Below are 22,735 nucleotides of genomic sequence, written 5' to 3' on the forward strand. Positions count from 1 at the left end.
GGTTTCCCAAGCCGACATAATAATAACCCCCTCCTTCTGTGCATTACTTCAAAACAGATCTTCAGGACAATACATAGCAAAAGGTGTGAACACTATTGGGGGGAAATGATGGTTCAGATGAAGAATGATGACAGAGTCGTGACTGTAATAGCATGTTACTAAAACACTATGGTCCCCTTTTACTGGAAGAACACTATACTCATAATAAAAGCTTCTACTGCAAAACACAAGATAAAATGCAGCCCAAAAACTGTGCTCTGCGAGAAGAGCCTCAGTAAAGGATTTTTTTGTATATTCTACCAACCAACCAAACCCCCCCCCCCAGGCAAAAAAACCACTCAATTGTTCTCCCCACACTGTTCTAGAACATTTATCTTTCTCTGCAATGAATCAGAGGACGTCGATGGAAAGGTTAAACTGAGAAGCCATGAAAAAGTTTTCCTGAATACAAATACCAACAATTTCTTCACTTTAAAAAGTAATATTTTTTATGTGTTGAAGGCAAGGCTGCTGTAAGGGGAGTTGGAGGAAAGAAGCCATATGGGGGGAAAGACAATCTATCTAAAATTACAGCCACTAACCCCTATGGGTAACATTATTTTTGGGAAGAAACCAAGTGATTGCCTTCATCCACGTGGTTCTTTTGGGCACCGTTACCATAGCAGTGTTGGAAGACAAGAATGCCACTTGTCAATAAGTGTGAATTCTTTCCTCAAGAGAGAAATAATATTATTATTATTTTGACAAGCCTGTCTTTTCTTTTCTTAGGTGATTATAGTTAAAGGTGAGCTGAGAATACGTAGCAGGGGTGCTGGTCTATTCCTCTTTCATCCTCACAACAACACTCCAAAGCAAGTTAGGCTGTGACTGCCACATCACCCAGTGTGAACTTCATGGGTAAATTAAGATTTGAGCTGAGTATCCCCAGTCCTAATCAGACACTCTTAATTCAGTTTCCCTCAAGTGTTTTGGACTACAACTTCCATCATCCATGACCAATGGTCATGGTAATATCCGATGGTAATATATTAATATCATATGGGGTCAAGAATTCCTGTTTGTTTTAAAAGATGACATTTTGATTTCATTTATTGTGTGGACTGCTAAAAATTTATAGTGTGTTTGCCTGGAAACATTAAAGGAGGGAGATAAAGGAGGAGGATTTGGATAGTTTTGAACCACTCCATATGTACAACCTTCCAAATTGTTGTGCTACCCACAGGTGTTTAGGACTAGGCACACCATTGTATTAGTACAAAGATGCAAAAATGGCATGCTTTCGAACTGCTAGGTTGTCAGGAGTTGGCACAGAGGAACGGGAGCTCACTCCATTGCAGGGATTCAAACCGCTGACCTTCTGATCGGCAAGCCCCAATGGCTCAGTGGTTTACACCATAGCGCCACCCGCATCTCTTCTCCCAAGAGTGAGCCAGTGTCCATTACACACCTTGAATGCAAATTTGCTTACAAAGTTTTTCTGCTATTATCTTAGTTCCGTCCCATAAGATTTTATGAAAGCTTTTTCATAATACAGTAAGATAAAAGAAACAAATCTAAATAAAAACAAAAACAGGGAGATAAAGAGAGAAGAAAACACAGAGTCCTTTCTCAAAGGTACCTCTTAACCCTTGTCACAAACAGAAAGTGGTGGGGAACCCCCCCCCAGCTATTATTTGGGAGCTTTCTTTCCTTCTCCCAGCAAGTATGTCAATGAAAATGTTCAGAACAGGAGGTAGTATTCCCGCCCCACCCTGCCTCCAGTGTGGAAAATCAGCATAATCCGTTCATACTTGGAAATCACAACTCTTTTCCTGTAGTAATGTCCAACATGTTGAAATTACACAGATAACATTTCTATAATCAAGCAGCATTTATAAATGTTATGAGGGCAATTTGTTTCTGCCATGTGTCAATGTACTTTAATGCAATTTTCAATAGCTACATGTCACACTGAAAATGAAGATTGAGCTGTTTGGACGTCTATTGACTGAAATAATATAAGTGATCATTTGCTAATAATTAATTCTATGCCCCACTGGGACAAATCACATTCCTTGAAAGGGAAGCAATACAATAACAGTGGCAGGTTCCCCTGAACGGTGAAATCTTTTAGCACATATCGCAAAAATGCATCCATAAATCTATTATTTTGTTCTGCATGTGTTGCTATTTTCTCATTGATTTGATCAAACCTGTCAATAAACCATGTTTTCCACCATTACATTGTTCATAGTCAAGAGGCAGGGTGACACTATAAAAGTAATGCGGGATTTCTGAGAAAGGGTGAGCTTTAGCCACATTTTAGATTTCTGGAATAGTAGTAACAGGAATCTGACACAGATTTTCTTTCCTGTAAGTTCTGTTGATTTTGATGGAGTTAACTTTCAAGTACCGCATTGGCCTGAATATAAGCCTCGCTCTCCCCCCCCCCCCAATTCTGACTGTGAAATGTTAAAGTGCGGCTTAAATTTGCAACCTTACAAAAATTGGCTTTTACAATATTGCTGCTGAAACAGACATACTGTAAAACGGAGCATGTGTTGCTATTTTCTCATTGATTTGATCAAACCTGTCAATAAACCATGTTTTCCACCATTACATTGTTGACAGCTTAGAAACTGCAGCTGGTACAAAATCTGTAGAAAGACTGATAATTGGTACCAGGTATATGGAATACACCTCACCAGTTTGAAAACAACTGTGCTGGTTTCTAATTTACTTCTGGCTGCTGAAAGGTTTGGGTTTGGCGTATTTTAAATGCTTTCAACACATATCTGACAAGCTACTATTACAGTATCTTTCTTTGAGACCCTTCTTTGTTCCCCCCACCTTCAGCTCTGATTCCCTGACTTGCCTCAAGGAGACATCCTTTCAGGGCCAGGTGAAGACTTTTTTTATTCACCCATATATTTTAGCTGTTGGGTTTTTATGCATTGCTTTTAATCTGGCTTGCATTGTTTTTGTTTTCCACTGCTCTTACGGTGTTTATTATTTTCTCAGGTTGTTTTACTATGTTTACCAGATTTTTAGAAGACATCTGAAGGCAGCCCTGTTTAGGGAGGCTTTTAATGTTTAATTATTTTATTTCATTTTTTCTGTTGTAAGCCGCCCAGAGTGGCTGGGGAAACCCAGCCAGATGGGCGGGGTATAAATAATAAATTATTTATTATTATTATTATTATTATTATTATTATTATTATTATTTTAAATTTATGCTAGCTGCTCTGAAAAAATATTCTCTGAAAGGTGGGATATGAATTTTCCAAGTAAGTAAGTGCCATGTCATGCAAACAAGCAATGGGATGCCCAAGAGTGAAAACTGGTATCCTGGTGAGGAAAATGAGTCCTCTGAATGCAATGCAATTGGTAAAAAGATCTCTAGCACTGAGCCCACATGAACAAATAACTTGTCCAACCTTGTTCACAACAGATCCTAGGAGAGCATGTGGGACTCTAGTATTTTTTAAATGGGTGATCTGTATATTTTCAACTGTATCAAATCTAAAAACCAGCAGAACAGATACTCTCAGTCGTCACACTGCCTGCTATTTGATTTAGCATAAAAGGTCTTGGAAGTAGGGGACTTGCTAGTGGTAGCAAAATTTAATTTCAGAGAAATGTATGGATAAAATGAAATTAATCGAGATATGACTATCCAACCATGACTCACTGCCCTCAGCCAAGGACGCTACTAAAGGATATATTATCCCCACCAGAATCCTCTCCCCACCCCCCCGGTCACGTCTTCTGTAGGATATTATTTTATGTCCAAAGTGTATCTGGTTGTCTATTATTTCTCATGCTTCTATCTGAAATACAGTTGCCCATTGTCCTCGACAACACACTCCTGTTTTCAATTCAGAGCATTCCCTTTTATGTGCTAGAGATGTCTCTTGTTTAATTGGATCACTTTATTTTCTTTTCACAGATCATTTCAGTTTTTTATGATATTCCCTTTACTTTTTGTAATACAGCTTTGCAGCAGAAATGTTATTGTTCAGGTTGAGACACATTTTCTATTCTAAGTCTATTCTCAGCCACTTGAAACAGTTCCAAAATATTTCTTTTAAAGTGAAGGCTTCTTCTTTTTTTAATGCTTGGTCTTCAATTCAGAGAGGTATTTGAAGTTACATAAGCCTCCTACACCCAATACAAAAGAAAAACAGTTTTCCCATCAAGTAAGTAATTGAATGAATGCTCTTTTCACAATCTGATAATTCTGTAGTTTTGTTTTAAAACTTCAAATATGAAATATGCATCGCATCTGTTAGGGGGAAAGTAACTGGGCTGTATAGTTCAGAATATATATTTTTTTTAAAAGAATAACCAAGGTTGTTCACATAATATTAACAACTCATACACAGGAATAAAATTAATGGAGGGCATCTCTGTATAGCACAAGTTTCATGAGATTATTAGAATTAGGATTATGCTGAAGACTCCAAGCTATATGTCTGAAATAAGTTCAAGAAACTTGAACTGCAAATGGCTGAGGCTAATTACCGGGATCTGCCCAGACTTCATGCAGGGCTTACTGCCCAGTCGAAAAAACAAGGTCCAGAGTATGGCCTGCCAGTGACATGTTGGGACAGCCCCATGGTTGTCATGGCGGCCATGAAGTCCTAAGCCACCCCAGAACCAGCTGCCTCAGCATGGATGTTGAAGTCTCCCAGAACCAGAAGACTGGGAGTCCTCAACACCACCTCTGAGACCAGCTTTGTCAGCTGAGGCAGGGAGACTGCTGGGCAGCGAGGCTAGTACAGGGCAGCAGGGATCCTGCTACAGGTGTTTGTCCTCCAACGTTTAGAGTCCAGTGGAGAGAGGCATAGTGATGAGATGGATGATGGGGTGGGGAAAACTAGCAGATATATCTCTGCTCTCCCTCACGGCGGCATAGTGCCTGAAATGGGCCAGTATTTCCTGAAGTACCAGGTTTTAGGGCTTAGTTTCCTTCGTTTAGGGCTCCCACATACATTTGTGTTTAAGGCCACACTTTAATTGGTGCCATTTGGGGCCTTTCTGTCTGATTATGAGCCGCTATAATCTTATTATATCTGAATGCATTGTAAAACTGTCTTATGGGTCATTTCAAAAGATTAAGTGACAGCCAAGGAGATCGCTCTTTGTGTTTGTCTTATCAAAAGTTTGAGCAAACACAAACTATGAATCCATAGCTGCCAAGTTTTCCCTTTTCTCGCGAGGAAGCCTATTCAGCATAAGGGAAAATCCCTGTAAAAGAGGGATAACTTGGCAGCTATGTATGAATCCTGGGTCAATAGGCTCACTCTAATCCTCCTCTTTATCTTGTATTTCTACCTTTATTCCATTTCTTAAATAGCTCTTGCATACAGTGATAGCGTAAGATGAATGCAAAGCACTCCTTATGAAATGCCTTTTGTGTGATGCACTAGAGAAGTTTAGTTAGATTTCAATAGATTTCTTTTATATTTATTATTAGCAATATTCATCATTCAGACCATGTGCCTTATTCCTGCTCACATGTGAAACATTTGTAGATGATTGCTCAGATAAGGCTGTTCTATAATTGGGATCCTGTCGTTGGTCTCTGTCACTCCCAGTCAGTCTATAGCCTCAGCTGATTGCATTAATGTTTCATTTTCTGTGACTCGGTGATGCACCTCTTTGTTCAAAGCAAAAGCTCACTACTTTTGTCCTCAATTATGTTAATTTTTAGATTCATCTTGATTTGCCTTATCTGTTTTCAGATGCAGTCAGTTGAATATGATACACTGTCAGTGGGAGAGTAGAAAATGCCCCTTTATGCCCTGGAAAGATTCTCTTGAGAATTCGAGCATTTTTATAATAATATAAAGTGTTGAACCCCAGCATTTCTGTTCACTTCTTCTGACTGACATCTTTCACATGAAGAGAAGGAGCACATGCCCACAGGTAGTTTTGTTGTTGTTGTTGTTAATGGAATTCTCTTTGATATTGCAATTTCACCCACTGAAAATTTCTCTCACCTAGCCATATGGCTTAGCTATCCTTCCTTCCCACCATGTTGTCTCTAATGCTTCAGAAGCCATAAGACCCCTGAAGACCTCACAGGGAAGAGGACGTGCTTGCTCCTCTAGGTAGGTAGGTAGGTAGATAATTTATTACAGTCAGAGACCAGCATATCTCCTCTAGGTAGCTTCAAGTGCTATGCATCTTTAGACAGTACTTGAAGTCAGCAAGGGGACAACCTTTCTGAGAAGACTGCAATCCCAGCCAGTGATCTCTAATTTAAGACCTGGGCGCTATCAGCAAAATGAGATTAGAAAGCTTATAAAAAATGGAAAGACAGATCACACTCCAAAAATATGGCAGGGCATTGGACTTCGGCTTTAGCTGCATTTCTGGTTCCAATTTCATGCCTTTATCCTGAAATGTATTTTCCCTCTGCCATGAATTAATTCTTGGTTGTAAGGTAAAGGGACCCCTGACTGTTAGGTCCAGTCACAGACGACTCTGGGGTTGCAGCGCTCATCTCGCTTTACTGGCCGAGGGAGCCAGTGTACAGCTTCCGGGTCATGTGGCCAGCATGACTAAGCCACTTCTGGCGAACCAGAGCAGTGCACAGAAACGCCGTTTACCTTTCCGCTGGAGCGGTACCTATTTATCTCCTTGCCCTGCGTGCTTTCGAACTGCCAGGTTGGTAGGAGCAAAAAACCCAGCCAGCTGCAGCCTCTGGCTGTGGAACTAGTTCTTTGTCACACTGTTCCTGACAGTGTGTGCAAAGGCTGCATGCACGCACAGCCTCCACCTCCAAAGGAAGTTCACTGTATCCTGCATCATGCCTGGATCACCCTCTTTCCCGTAAACAACTATTTCTAACTGCCCAGTATTTCTTTTTGCAGTGCTTCCAGTAAGCAAATGTAGCAGTAAAATATTATGGGTAAGAGATACAGAATTACTTAAGTTACGATTACATCCTTCAACCTAGAAACTTATGCACTATATGTATGTGGGTGGGCTTAAAAGATATACATCAGATTTCACCAGTCTGGCTTCCAGATTATTTGGACTAAACTCCCATCAGATCCAGACAGCTTGGGGCATGTTTGAAGCTTTATTTTCAACTTCTACAGATTCCATTCCATTCTGTCTACATCTTACCCATACTGGTGGAAAAACACCACTAGGAATAACTATAAATCTTGGTCCAGTTGACAGGTATAGTTAAAATTATCTGGTTTTTTTTTTTTTTTTACTAATTTTAAATCCAAATACAGAAGCAGACATGCATTCAGCATCTAAACTGTGTTTTGCCATTTCTCAGAAGGAGAATAATTAATATGACCTACACTCTTAATAATGGAAATGTGGTTTCAGACTGCTATACGTTGTCAGATCTGACATCTGAATTTTACATCTGCCACAGGATCAGTGGGTTGAGTACAGCATGGCACATACACTGGAGATAATAATAATGTCATTTGGCAGTGGTATAGCATGTTAATTGCTTTGCACTATGGCGAAGTGAGGGCGACATTAAGGCTTATCAACACTCGCCCATGTTGAAGGCTCTAGTGTTTTCTTACAGATCACTGCAAACCATGTTAGACATTACCAGAAAAGAGTATTTCAGTTATCCTAGAGAAGCATGTCATATTTTAGCAATGAAACAACTTGCTTAGAAAGAGAAGCATAATGTGTCAACAAGATGGAATTCCACTTTCTACAGGCTAGAGTGCCCACTCAGTAGAAGAAAGCTATATATGATTACGCCCTAAAGCCTGTGGCATAATGCTAGCAACTCAGCATTTAGCAATAATGGAAAATGTCGGTCTCATTTTCATTCCCCTTGAAAAAAAAAAGTCACAACATGATGTCCTGAAACAATTCTGCTGTGAGCCAGCTCTTTAATCTCAGCAACATCCTCCAATGTTACCTTGGCCATAATAATATATTTATAGCACATTTTCTTAAGAGTGCGAGTTGGAACAAAATGAATCAGGGGTAGAGAATGCAAAGCACAAGGAAAGAGAAATCTATTTCATTTTACTACTTGAGAATTGATACCCTTGTTATTTGCACTTTAAAGACTTATAAATGGGCTAAGGAATTCTTTCCCCATGCTTAAACATACTTAAACATTAGCATTACCCCACAGATGATGGTGATGATGGTAATAATAATAATAATAATAATAATAATAATAATAATAATAATAATAATAAGCTGGGCTGGGCTGGACGAGCTAACTGTTAGGTGGATTGGTAACTGGGTTACTTTTGAAAATTGCTTTTATTCTCTAGATAAGTACTGTAAGCAGATTTGAAGGAAGATTTGAGAAATGGGCCAACAAATGAATTGAACAGTCTCACTATTGGGATCGATCCATCTATTTCCAGGCCATGTCAATTTTGCATGTGTTCATTCACAAGTCAAATCCATTCCAATGTTAATCTGCATTTAAATACGTATTTTTACTACAAAGTATGTTGTTGTTGTTTAGTCGTTTAGTCGTGTCCGACTCTTTGTGACCCCAATGGACCTGAGCACACCAGGCACTCTTGTCTTCCACTGCCTTCCACAGTTTGGTCAGACTCATGTTCATAGCTTCAAGAACACTGTCCAACCACCTCGTCCTCTGTTGTCCCCTTCTCCTAGTGCCCTCTATCTTTCCCAACAGGGTCTTTTCCAGGGAACAAAGTATGCACAAAACCAATTTTTATCCCAACATATACATGCATTTTATCCTAAAATGTGTGTTCTTAATGCATTTGGGTAATTTTCTGATTCAAGAAATATATCACAATTCAGAGAAGCGTGAAATCTAAAGGATAATTATGTATTCATTGGCACATTTGTCCAGGAGACGTGGATCACATCAGTTTGCATTTGGAATTCACAAAAATGGATTCACTGTGCATAGAAATACACCTATATATTGTGTTGGATGCTGACTGCATACAATCTAGAGATGCAATTTTCTCTTATTGCATTGCAGCAGCAACACCTGCCAGCATCAAGAACACTCCACAGGTCTCCAAGAATCTTATTCAACCTCTTGTTTTACACTTTCATTCCATAGCAACAAATTAAAATTAGTACTGTGAATACAGATAGGGGCGTGAGCTACACATGTGCCTGATAAAATAGCATTTGTAATAGGCAGACCATGTATTCTTCCTTGATACTCAGGCCTAACCTTATCAGGAATGGAACTTCTTCCCCTTTGAACAGTAAACATCCCTTTGATATATAGCAAGCAATATGCTAGTCTAGTACAAAACAAGACAAAGGTGCTTTATTTATTGAGCTCTCATGAGCCTTGATTACTCCAGCTTTTTCAGCAGTCAGGCTAGGTGGCACAGAGTGTAACAGCTTCCATATTTTCTTGCTGGTTTCCCATGTTAAAGACGTCAGTGCTTTACATCTCAGCTATGAAAGCGAGAAAGATTGGTCTGATGAATAGCAATGAAGGCGGAAGAACAATGCGCAATTGTAATCCCATGGGAAACCAAATTATTGTTTTTATGAGTGAAAATAAAAAGGATTAGCCAACAGCAAAGCCAGGAAATCACTCTCAGGTATGCGGCATGCAAAATATATATTTTCAAAACTAAATCTGAGTCAAAATAAACCTAATAGAGGATACACATTGTCTAATATCATTTTCCTAAATATATATTCAGCAGCTCCACAAAGGGCAAAGAGTAACACAACGGGGGGTCATTTAAATAGGGCTATCATACGTCCCTTACAATAAAGAACATTATTTTAGGAATATATTTGTTATCCATGAACACAACACCTGCATCTAATGGCTCAGTTTGAACTCTAAGGCAAACTGTACCTTAGCACAAAAGCAGAGAGATTGTGGTTGCTTCACTCCTCCTCCAGTTCTGCTGCTGAGAGCTAAGCCATGGTTTGTCTCCTTCAGCTTTACCTTGTTCCCAAGCAGGGAATATGAGATGAGTATGTTTGGAATTTCCCACCATTTAAAAGTGACATGCCACACACAAAAATGTTTGCTTATGAGAAAGCCAAGCCCAAGATAAAAACCTTGACATGCTAGTTTTCCATGAACAGAGACTTTGATGCTGAGGAGTATTCAATAATGCAAGCCCACCCACCCTGAAGTGGCTGGATCGCCTTCCCCCTCTAAATGTTTGGGTTAGGTTTAAGATATTGGTGACTCCTGAGATCCAGAGCCCAAAGCAGCTATCTAAAGGTTCTGCTGCATAGCCCCATTGTTCATACTTGATGAATGGAAGGTGCTGCTGTCTGACAGAGCTACAGTGGTACCTCGGTTTATGAACACAATTGGTTCCAGAAGTCTGTTCATAAACTGAAGCGTTCATAAACTGAAGCGAACTTTCCCATTGAAAGTAATGGAAAGTGGATTAATCCGTTCCAGACGGTCCGCGGAGTAACCGTTCATAAACTGAAGTGAACTTTCCCATTGAAAGTAATGGAAAGTGGATTAATCCGTTCCAGACGGGTCCGCGGAGTACTTAAACTGAAGCGTTCATAAACTGAAACATGGGTGTAATTGGTTCCGGAAGTCTGTTCATAAACTGAAGCGTTCATAAACTGAAGCGAACTTTCCCATTAAAAGTAATGGAAAGTGAATTAATCCGTTCCAGATGGGTCCGCGGCGTTCATAAACCGAAAATTCATAAACCGAGGTGTTCATAAACCGAGGTTCCACTGTATTGCTAATGTAAGAAGGGAAGAGCCAATCTCTCTGTTTGGTTTGGACAACATTCATTTAAAACGAGCTTTCATTTGGTACCGTCATGTTATCTGCATTATTCCTCATCGATCTGCTCAAAACACATGGCATCGTTTTACTTACTTGACTCTTTTGCACCCTGTCCCTCCCCAGACCTGTTTAAATAGAGTGCTGCTTATAACAAATCCTTTGGCTCCAGAACCTTTACCGTTTTGCTGACTGCTGGGAGTTTTAAAGAGAGTCAAAGCTCTTGGCTTGTCATTTGCACAGCTCCACTCTTCACTGTAACTACTTAGATCAGCAACTTCACAAACCAATTAAAGCAAAGCATTCTGGGACAGACATACTCTACATGACAAAGTGGTCATTTCTGCGCTGCAGCAGTGAATTATTATTATTATTTATTGGGATCTGCTCATTCTGCCACGAAGAGCAGCTCAGAGTCACCAGTGAGACAGAGAAATTCAGATATCCCCCTCCACCCCTCCTTTACTTCACAACCTTAACTGATAGTCATAGAACTACTGGGAATTTTTCTTACCCCACAGCCCATTCCATTGCTTGGCTCACACACAATCTTTCTGACTTCTGGTTCAGGAAGCAGACCAGCTCCACATCCTGGGGTAGGACAAAGGACGCCACCCATCTGCAGAACACACTCTTCTGCACCATAGCACTGGTAACGGTTGTACTGCAAAGGAGAAAAATTGTGCTGCTTTATCAGCATTTAAACATTTCAAACACACCTTCCACTAATTTATCCAGTTAACCAGAGGCTGAAAAACCACCTTGCTGCATCTGAGTTGTAAAGGGTTTCTGAGCCCATCACAAGTAGGATTTGGAGTTCAGAGATGTCCCTTTTTGCCTCTTTCCTGCTAGCTGTGCAGTTTCTGTTTCTGCAGTAGCCCAGAAACTTTTGCTTCTTTCTTAGATGAACCATTGCTTGCTACAGGCTCTGTTCACACAGGAGAAGTCAAACCATGGCTTACTGCAAACACACAAATGTGCAGGCTCCCACAGTTCCCTGATGCTGTGTTCCTTCTCAGTTCTTTTAGCTCAGTGGCGCTGCATGGAAACCAAGCCAAGGTTTGGTTCAGTGTGTTGTCTGAACATAGGGTCACTGCGAAGCTCTTTCCTCTGTTCCTCTGTTACTAATACATGTAACCATGGTTTGGCTTACTGTGCTGTGCAAACTGGAACATGTCCAAACCTGGAAAAACTGTGGTTAATCTTAACCAGGCACCCCCAAACTTCGGCCCTCCATATGTTTTGGACTACAATTCCCATCTTCCCCAACCACTGGTTCTGTTAGCTAGGGATCATGGGAGTTGTAGGCCAAAACATCTGGAGGGCCACAGTTTGGGGATGCCTGATCTTAACTATGGTTAGCTGAAACTACCCAGCTCTGACCGATAGTTTATGAAGCTGGTTTATTTCAACTAACCACAGTAAAGATTAGTCAAAGTTTTGGGTTCAGATGACATGCTAAACTGTTAATCTAAAGTGAAAGTAGAAGCTTCTGATCCCCTCTTTATGGCCACGGCAAAGCAGAAGAGGTAGCTCATAGTTTCGAATTATATTAGAACACAGCCATGCTATTCCTCTTGAACAGAATGGCTGATAATCACAGCTACCACAGCTCTGCAGAGTCTCCCATGCTTTGACAGAGCAGAAAGAGTATGGTTGAAGGTGGGAGATAGTGCAAGTGCAAGTCTATCTCAAACACATCTAAAAGTCTGCGCCACACATGCTGCAGCTAAAGAGCTGCCAAAATTTCTGTTATCATTCTGCACCTAAAGTAAAAAGCTTCCAGTGTGATATAAAGGGCATTGCTGTTTTGTTTTTTAATTTTTCATGTACAAACAATACTTTAAAAAATAATCAATTCTGCCTTTGTAAGTTATAAGCAAGAAAATTGATTTACTGGGTTTGATTTGGAGGGAAAGCTGTATTTTGTCAGGGAATTTGACATTTTCTACTAGCTCAGTATAGAAATCATGCCAAATCATTAAAATATTATAGCACTGTCAAGATTTTTTATTTTTGTTATTTTTTTTTGGTGCTACCCAAGGCAACTAAATAGGTGCATCTAAAAGAAAAGATCCTGCTAAATGCATTCACACGTTTTACTCTGCAGTGCGCAAAATGGCGCTTCGGGTTATGACCATTTCGGGTTACGAACTGCATCCCGGAATCGTGTTCGTAACCTGAGGTACCACTGTAAGTTGGAAATAATGTGGTTGTATCTAGAGGTGGGCAAATGGAATGTACTATTTTCAACTGCAGGTACCCACCTGCAGTTGAAAACAGCACATTCCATTTCACCACCTCTAGATACAACCACATTATTTCCAACTTATTCTGCTGCATGTGCAGATCAGGATTTAAATTAAGCAGGGAAGTGTAGACTGAACTGCACATAATTCCCAAATTGCAAAGAAGGGGAGAAAGTGGAAAAGATCTCTAGATCCTACTCCCTATACAGTCATACCTCGGCTTACGTCTGCTGCGGTTTGAGTACTCTCGGTTTGAGTACTCCGCGAACCTGGAAGTGTTTACATCCGGGTTCCGCGGCACACGCATGCGCAAAACCGATCTGCGTGGCGCGCATGCACAGAAGCCCCGCTCCGTTTAAGTACATTTCGGGGAGCGAACAGCTCCCTGGAATCAATTGTGTACTTAAACCGAGGTACCACTGTACATTCAAAGAAGCAAGATATTTACAAAACTGAAGCAATACAGTCATATCTGTTGTAGCACTTTCACTTTCCCTACATTTCTCTGAATTAACCCATTGACAAACCAATAGGGTAGAAAAGCTCAAAATCCAAAATACCATAAGCTCACACACCTGCAAGGATTCCTGAAAGGTCTTCATTTATAAGCTTGAACTTTCAAAAACCCTCTCTTAAAGAGTGAAAGATATATTTGAGAAATTGGTTGCTGCATATTTTGTTGGTCCAGATGAATCACTGGCAGTATGTCCCACACAGATCAAATGGATTTACCACCACGAAAGTGTGTATAGAATTGAAGCCTCAATGTTGAAAACTACTCTTTTGTAAAAATAAGTTAAGTGGGGCAGGCTTTTACTCACTGTAAACGTAACTGGAGCAAATTAGAATAATATTTTAGTAGAAAGATAATTTTGCTAAAAAGGTTCATGGGAACATTTCCTACATTTTTAATTTATACAACTCACTGAGAATATTTAAATCATATCTGCACAAAGCTTTGAGAATATGTTCTGCCTTTATTGTTCACAAAAAGGAGATCCAAAGTTATTAAGTCCACTCAAAGAAACCAGATAAAGGAAGGAAAAAGAATGGAAAAGGAGTTTGGATATCAGTAATAGCACATCTTACAAAGAACAGCATATCTCAAAGGCAAGGGAAACACATTTATTGCTCTTCTCCAAAAACATGGTGTCACTGTCCCAAATTATTTCAAGATGTAATCTGGATGATAATAATTAGGACCCCCTATGCCCATAATGAAAGAAAACTCTCAGATATACTGTAGTTCAGGAGTAGTGAACCTTTTTTGAGCCAAAAGCTACTGGTACATTACCCCTCTGGGAAGCTGCTGTGAGTAACCTAGTAGTGGATGGGGACAGTCTCCCACCACAGAAACACACAATCTCTCTCTCTCTCCCTCTTTCCTTCCCACCCTCTCTCTAACACACACAAACACACACTCACTCCTGAAAACTGAAGCACATTTTTCATTCCTCATAATACCACACAACTTCATTTTCCATTTTCTCCATAGACTTTAACCAAAAAGTTGGGTTCTCCAACATCCCTTATTTGTGCTGACTGTACAAAAGCCAAACATAGCTCAGTAATCCTAGCAGAGTAACACAGATAAGGTCAATTCACAGCTGAACTTCGAGTCCTGCCTTACAGCTATTTAAGGCCTCAAACTTCAAAATGCAACTGCATGCTGAAGCTTGCAAGCATGCAATCACAAAACAAATGACTACTTTTTGCATATTTGCAAAAACACACATCTACCTCTCGGCTGAGACCTTTCCCCCACATGCTTTATTCTTCTTGTATCAGGTATTCCTGCAGAGGAAAGAGGTACAACTATGCACTTTGCACATCAAAGTCCCTTCTCCTAACAGCTGCTCCCCACTGAACAGCTGGTGGTTGGAAGGAAGCCCAGGAGGCAGATGAAATAGCATATACTCTGATACTAATAATGCTCAGTGACCAAATACCTCATCCAAGAAATCATTATCATTGTGTGGGATAGTTTCTTCCTCACCTTTGCATGCATGCAAGGGTTCAGCAGAGCAAGCACCTTCAGCAAGTCCCTTGGTTATGAACTCATTCTCTTGGGAAGAACTTAGAAGCACATTACAGGCTTTGATCTTTCCCAGGTTAGTCCTCTTTCTTTCTTTTGGAAGAATGTACTGCAGATTCACGGAAGCGGGTGGCACTGTGGGTTAAACCACAGAGCCTAGGGCTTGCCGATCAGAAGGTCAGCGGGTCGAATTCCCGCGACGGGGTGCGCTCCCGTTGCTTGGTCCCAGCTCCTGCCAACCTAGCAGTTTGAAAGCACGTCAAAGTGCAAGTAGATAAATAGGTACTGCTCCAAGCGGGAAGGTAAACGGCGTTTCCATGTGCTGCTCTGGTTCACCAGAAGCGGCTTAGTCATGCTGGCCACATGACCTGGAAGCTGTACGCCGGCTCCCTCAGCCAATAACATGAGATGAGCGCCGCAACCCCAGAGTCAGTCACAACTGGACCTAATGGTCAGGGGTCCCTTTACCTTTACCTTAGTGTAGATTCAAGAGCAGGGGCTACCACTGGCTTCCTGCTCCTGACACAAGAATTTCCTGACATAGGACACACAACTTTTGTGGGTTGGGCAGGTCAGTTAAGGATGTTACTTGGGGTTTGCTCTTAATTGGAGAGTACCTGTTCATGGTGTTTCTTTCCTTGGAAACTATTTTTGGAACCTCCTTTAGAATCTTTCTGCCAACTGGCCTCATTTTTGTGACCTCTGATGTATTGGGTGTAAAATATTTTACTTCTTTATAAAGCAAAGAGTATGTGATTTAGGTTTGGCTAAGTCTTTTGTGGGGAACACATGTTAAAAGGTGGATGTGAGTGGATACAATTTAGGCCTCGCTGTCCAGGTTTAAAACCCTTTGAGGCAACCAGCCATTGTGCAGCCATTGTGCAGCCATTCTGCAAAAGGGAGACAAAGGGATCGGTTAATTTTCTAACATCTCTCCCCAAATCTCTCAATGCACAGATGCTACGCATAATCATAAATTTAAGGTGGGCATGCATTCCACAAGCCCAATCCTGAAAAAAGCAGGCCAGTTCCTTCCAAATGTGGACTGATTTTATAAAGGCATTCAAAGGGTACAGAATCTGCCAGCTATAGCTCTGAATTTTTAAAAAGGGAAATGGATGTGTGTATCTCACTAAATCTCCCTTTGCTGTGACTCGGCCTGAAAGCTGACCTATAGTGAGGGTTGTAACTAGATTTTCAAAAACAGGGCATAAATACAATCCCAAACCAAGCATAAGGAGATCACACCAAGCAATAACATGTCTTCAGTTTAAGCAGACCTCATTCTCCTGTTTGTCTGTCTGCCATTTTACGCTGCCTGTTTACTGCAACAGCCCAGAGTTGAAAAACTGTGGCAGATAGCAGATGTACCAATTAATAACCTGTCAAGGCTGATGGATAGAATAAAAAAAGCCTCTTACACACAAACATATATACTGTGTGTGTGCGTGTGTTTGCCTGTGCCCCGTTCCAATTTCAGGGCGCAGAGAGGGTCATGAGACACATGGTGCTTCCCCAGAGAGAGACGAAGCTGTCTCATTAGCGTCTATCTTTCATGACACCATGACGCTGCCTTTCAGATGTTAACTCACCTGCTCCTCGCCCAGAATTCTGAAGTGATGCAGCTCTTTAATCAAGGAATCTGGACAGCCAGCTGCAGTAAAAGAACACAGAGAAATACAGCTTAGAACTTATTTTCATGGGCTCTGGGAGTGTGATATACTGCGAGGAGACACAGAGACGTAGCATCAAAGATGGATACCCAGCTTAAGTAGCATCGTAAAATGTTATTGAAAACTGGAGTAGATATACAGTATTAGCCGACAATCCTGCTATACCATATTTCAGAACTTGCTAGGAATGCTTTGAAGGATTGTAGTCTTCATCTTTATAGTCTGGCCTTCCCTCCATGGTAAGATGAGAAAGCAAGACATTAGCAAGGGAGGACTTTCTGTAGGGTATTATCTTCTTTTTTTAAAAAACAACCAAAAACCCAGCAACGCGGCTTATGAATGAGAGGGACTCAGGTATAAACATTGTGGGAGCTCTGAGATGGTTAAGCTTGTTACTACCAATGAGGGCTTATCTTTAATAATAAAATTCTTTTTTCTTTTTATGCACATCTGCCAGAGTCGGGTGAATGGGGATGACATTTGGCAACCCCTGGAAACACCCTTTTTCATCTCATGGGGCTGCTGCTTGTGGAAAGACCACACGTATTTGTAGGGCCAGCACCACACTTGGGGCCCCTTGGCATGGTCCCAACCCAACCAGGGCCTGCCTTGTGGTGGCTGCGGTATGGTGTGGCATGCGTTCTCTGCTCCTGCTGATGCTTTGGCAGTGGTGGTGCCACTCACTGCCCTCCATAGCGTCACCAAGCACATGTCAGCAGTTAACAGGCAGCAGCACTGTTAAATGGGGGCTAAGCTTGACTCCCATCTATGGTGACCACACACCATCTCACCACCCAAAATACAATGCCCAGGGCACTACATTTTGACTGACTGATAATGGTAGGGGGCCGCCATGGATGAGTGCTAAGCTTGGCTCCCCTTAAAAAGTGCCCCACCACTGAAAAACATTAATGCCATCATTATATTATCACCATAACAATATATGAATTTACGTAGAAATCCATCGTTTCATGCTGATCCCAGGTGGATTAGTGAAATTGCAGAATCTAAAAACAACCGAACCCAATACTGGTTAAATCTTCTTTTTTTAATTTTAAGAGATACCAGCTTTGGGATTTACACAGAAATGAACTCAATTTTTTTTAGCACTGAGATGATTTATATAAAGACACAGAAATAATGATTTGCAATGGAAACAAAGCTGGTAATATTGCATTGACACCACAATATCCTAATAAATACTGATTAAATCCTCCCGTCATTTTCAGATCTCTAAACTGTCGAAACTAATTAGAATACTGATGTAAATGAAAGACCTTTATCGTTCTTGAGTCTGATCCAGTGCAGAAGAATTGTACCTCCATGACACTCTAATTACTCTTGAGGTGTCAGGCAGTGTCAGACAGTGATGCCTAAAGATAGAGACTTCATTGTATGAGAGTTAATTAAATGTTTTGAGGTTTGGCCACCTTCTTGCTTCCACCATGTGAAAAACAAGAAGTTGGCTGAAGGGATCAGCTCACACACAGATATAAACCTTATTACTGATGGGACAGCGGAAAGGCAATGAGAGTGCTATTTTTTTTTATGATATTGCATTGTGTGAACTAAGCCCCAAAGTGATGCCTTTGTCTATAAAATGAGGTCTAGAAATATCCTGTACTGATTGTTCCATCAGGAAAAGCATTTCTGCTTGCCAGACAGAACAACCCTTCCCTCATGCCCCTATGTGCTTTTAGGGAGGTTCTCTGACCACTGCCCCCCCCCAGCCAATTTTGGAAGGGGCATGGGGGGAGGAAGTGGAGAAGCCTTGTTGCACAGTCAGAAGTCCTTACATAGACTTCTGATGATGGGACTCAGTAGTTAAATCCCACCATTGGTATCTCCAGGTTGAACTAGGAGAGACCCAGGTTTGAAAGAGGCAGAAGAGTCATTGCCATTCAGAGAAAATGGTACTGAGCAAGACAGACTATTGACTCTGACTCAGTGCAAGTCAGTTTTCTGTGTTCCTAACGGCACAGTCCAGCTACGCTACAAGTGTCTCTCTAGCAGAAAACAGGAGCCAACCAAGGTGGAAACAGAGGTGCCTGAACAGCTGAATTCAAAAGGTTTGAATTCTCCTAGAGCTGTCCCTTTGTCTTTCACATTTAAAGGAACAATTCTAACACTTCCCAGGGAGCAGCAGCACTGAACGAAAAAAGCAAAACCACCCCCACATCCAAAGCTGTGCCACTGGATATACATGCAGTTATATGGGTGATATCCTCATTGTGTTATCCCCGTGATGGCCAAACTTTGCCCTCCAGCTGTTTTGGGACTACAGTTCCCACCATCCCTGACCACTGGTCCCAGGGCCATCTCAAGCAGTTCGGGCGCCCTGGCTCCGTAGCACAGAGATTGCTCTGGCGCCCCCACCCTGGTGGGTGGGTGCAGTACGCAGCATGGCTTCCGCGCGGCTTTGCCGTGCAGCGCCCCTGTCGGCCCAGCGCCCTGCGCCACTGAGACTACCCCTAGAGCCAGGCCTGACTGGTCCTGTTAGCTAGGGATGATGGGAGTTGTAGTCCCAAAAATATACAAGTCATGCAAGTCTTTCCATGGCACATTATTCCACCAAACAGAAGCAGCTTCTATCCCACTGTGTGTATTAATGCACAAAGCCTGAAATCTTAAACAAACCTACTAGGGAATAAGGCTCATTGGGCACCATGAAACTTACTTTTTAGTAAATGTGCATAGGGTTATTCTAATAAGCAAATTGTTCTCACAATTTTGACAGCATTTAAGTAATTCAAAGAGTTTTGAAGTCCTTGTAGGTTCCCTTCCATGAACATATTCCTGTGGAGTAAGTCTATATCGTGCCCATTGTGTGGATGGGTATTTTGAGACTTGCCCAAAGCCTCCCAGTGTTCCCAGGATGCTTTAAAAAACAACAACCCAGTATCCTAGGCTCAAGTCTGCAACTCAAAGCTCAGGTCCTGCTTGTCAGTTTCCCAAAGGCATCTGAATGCTAGACTGGAAGTTCCTTTGGTATGATCCAGCAGGGCTTGTGTCTCGGAAGCTACTGGTCTACACTGGCTCTCTGCTTTCCAAGAAGCCAACCTAAAAGTCTCTTAGGAAAGATTTGTGGCAACTTGATTTTAACTGTCCTGTCTCTTCACAGCTTACACATCACAAGCAAAAGGAGTGCAATTTGTGCACACATCTAATGTGCTTGCACAGTAACTGCCAAGAGAGCATCGCAAGAGACTGGAGTGGATAAAACAAATGACATAAATGCATTACTGGCAATGTACACAGTGTGTCAGCTGCAATGGGGAAAATTCTGCTGGACTGATTATCTGCAACTCTGGCCTCCGCGAGCAGAAGCGCTTTTCATTTTAATACATGCTTTAAAGCTAAATTACTCAAAGTAAATGAACCGCTATAGCTATTTGCTTCAAACGTACTTCCTGGCTAATCTTTATGGCAGAAAATAGCAGCGGGGGGGGGGGGGAGTCTGCATTTTAGAGAGATTTTTTTTAAAAAAATCTATACACATATTCAAAGCGCATGGCTTTGAATCTCAGTTTTGGCCAAATTAAAGGAATTTTATGGTGCCAGGAGCTGTTACTTTTGACAATTTAATTGATATTTTAAAACTCTGCTGTATGATAGACTATCCAAATAAGCTCAGGGTAGGGATGTTTCCAAAACCAATTCCAGTCCTGTCTAGTAAGATTGGTAGTGCAAGATTTTTAGATTAGCTGCTAGGGGCCACTTGTCACTTTACATGCTAGACCTGATTACTGCACATACACTGGTGTTTTGAATAGTGCTTCCTACAACAAAGTAGTACAGTATAGCAAAGTGTTGTTGATGTTTTTAAGCACCCATGTAGACACATTAGGTACCATAAAGTATGAAGCTACCATGGTGCTCCTTTTCTCAAGTTATAGGACTGATGTCTAATTTTGGAGTAAAATGTGGGGAATTATTTGTGGATTTACTAGACTGAACATCTGAAAAAGGCAAGGCAATGAGAAACACCATGCCTCTCACTTTTGAAAATCTTGGCCAATTCATGATTATATGTTTGAGAAAACTCCACCTTTTTGTGGTTAGAAATCTATGGAAACAGGATATAACAAATTTTAATTTAACCATCTCACAAGCAGAATGGGACTGGATGTTTGAGAACATCCCAGCAGCATTAGTAAGTGCTGATCTAAAAGAAAGAAACAGATAAAGATCATATTTCATTGGTACCTAACTGAAAAAATATATAGATGAGACATGCAGTGCTGGAGATGCAAACCAACCAACCAACAACAACAAGCCAAAGGCAGATTATATGCATATGAAAATAAAATAATTTTGGACTACAATTCTGAATATAATACAGGAAATGTAACCTTACTGACAACAGCAAAACTTTGTATGGAAACTCTCAACCTACCCTGCAACAGCAGTGGAATGGCTGAAGAAAACTGGGGAGATTGCTCTGTTGACAAGGCTGACATATAATAGTAAAGCACTGAAAACCTTGATTCATGACTCAGAGGGTCCTGAGAACAAGTAGTATCAAGCAAATGGGAGCATACTCTGAACCTAGAAGAAGGGAAACTAATGATCATCTCATGGAGTACTTATTCCTCAAAAGTTACACTGACTTATTGTTGGCTTCAGTCTTTGTAATTCTATGATCACTTCCTAATGTGGGAGCGGGCATTATTTAACCCGAGGGCCATATTCCTTGTGAGCACCTTTCCAGGATACACATCCCAGGGGTGGTTAAGTGGGTAGGGACAGAGATAAAAGTGCACGCAGGAGTAAACACAACTCTGGCCTTTGTAGAATAGGCTACGTTATTGCCACACCAAAGTCAGCGGTTTCTACAATCACACATGTTGTATCTCTCCATCCTCCAAGCAAGAGGCATGACCACATTTTAAGGATACATTCCAGCCAGATACAAGTACCCAAGGAGGGTGCAGAGCAGAGCTGGTGATGGATTTGGCCTAGGGAAAGCCCTAAGAGCTAGACAGATAATTTTGGAGGGCCACCTTAGTCACTGGGCCTGAGGTTTCTCATCGTGTGCTAATGGATAGGACCTGTGTACCTATTAGATTTTGTTGGACTACAACTTCCATCATTGGACATGTTGATTGTGGTTGATGGGAAATGTAGTCTAACAATATCTGGAGAGCACCACATTGGCTACCTCTGACTTTAGCCCTCAGTTACTGCTTGGAAGCCACCATAGCATTCTGCTCTCTGACTGTTGACACTGCTGGACAGCTCCTCACCTTTCTCTGATAGGGATACTTCTTCACTACAGAAATCATAGTCTTGGGTTCTACAAGCCATGTAATTTATATTTACCAAATATGGTTGAACATTGCTGTTTGCATCTTGAGGCTGAATGCACAACAGACTTAGAAAACAAAGTAATATCAAACAGGATTTTATTTTATTTTTTAAACTACAGGAGTATCTGTAACCATCTTCCTCTAGTCCATATCATCTCATTATTGGCACTGCGTCCATAAATATTGCAGTGGAAACCTCATGGCATGAATAAGGGTAAAAGGCTTTTTGCACGGTTGGCATACCAGATATTTAACACAATCAACCCAGTTCATGAAAAGATTTTTCTTCTTCATCTTTTATTCAAAAAGTAGTTGGAATTTCCAAAGCAAGCTCTGCTCTTGGATTTCTACCTTCCTGCTGGCACTGGCGTTTGATTATTATCGGCCCTTTTCAGAAAGCAAGAGCGAGGTCAGGAGTTTTCAGCATGTGGTGAAGAACAATCCTAAGAGGGGAAGTTGTCTTCTAAAAAAAAACAGCCAACTGTAGCTGAATAAAAGTCATCATGGAGCAAAAACAGCTGTCTAAGAATTCTGTTTCCAAGTTACTGGAGGTTACAATGACTGCTAGAATGAACAGGTAAAAGACAAAAAGGGCAGTCATTTTTGAAAGAGCAATGAAACTGAAGTAGGATGCTTTTTAACCAAATAGCCTATAGAAAAATAATGTCTGGCCTCAGGTTAAAGTGATTTAGAGAAGGAGAAAAATATTTATTCGCCTCTCCATACTCTGTTTTCAGCTGGAAAATCAAAGCATT

The 22,735-nt window shown here is 41.1% G+C and overlaps 1 protein-coding gene across 3 annotated transcripts in view; it reads right to left on the reverse strand.

Annotated features, from left to right (window-relative positions):
* Positions 1-22,735, reverse strand: part of PRKN (parkin RBR E3 ubiquitin protein ligase) — a 602,317-nt gene that overhangs the window by 71,591 nt on the left and 507,991 nt on the right. For all 3 annotated transcript variants that reach the window (XM_088666303.1, XM_035108599.3, XM_088666302.1), the window contains 2 exons: positions 16,591-16,652; positions 11,229-11,378 (listed from right to left, as the gene is read on the reverse strand). In XM_088666303.1, the coding sequence (XP_088522429.1) occupies positions 11,229-11,378; positions 16,591-16,652 (212 nt within the window). The remainder of the gene's footprint in view (positions 1-11,228; positions 11,379-16,590; positions 16,653-22,735) is intronic.

The sequence above is a fragment of the Zootoca vivipara genome, chromosome 3 (assembly GCF_965207765.1).
Source record: "Zootoca vivipara chromosome 3, rZooViv2.hap1.1, whole genome shotgun sequence".
NCBI classification, from domain to species: Eukaryota; Metazoa; Chordata; class Lepidosauria; order Squamata; family Lacertidae; genus Zootoca; species Zootoca vivipara.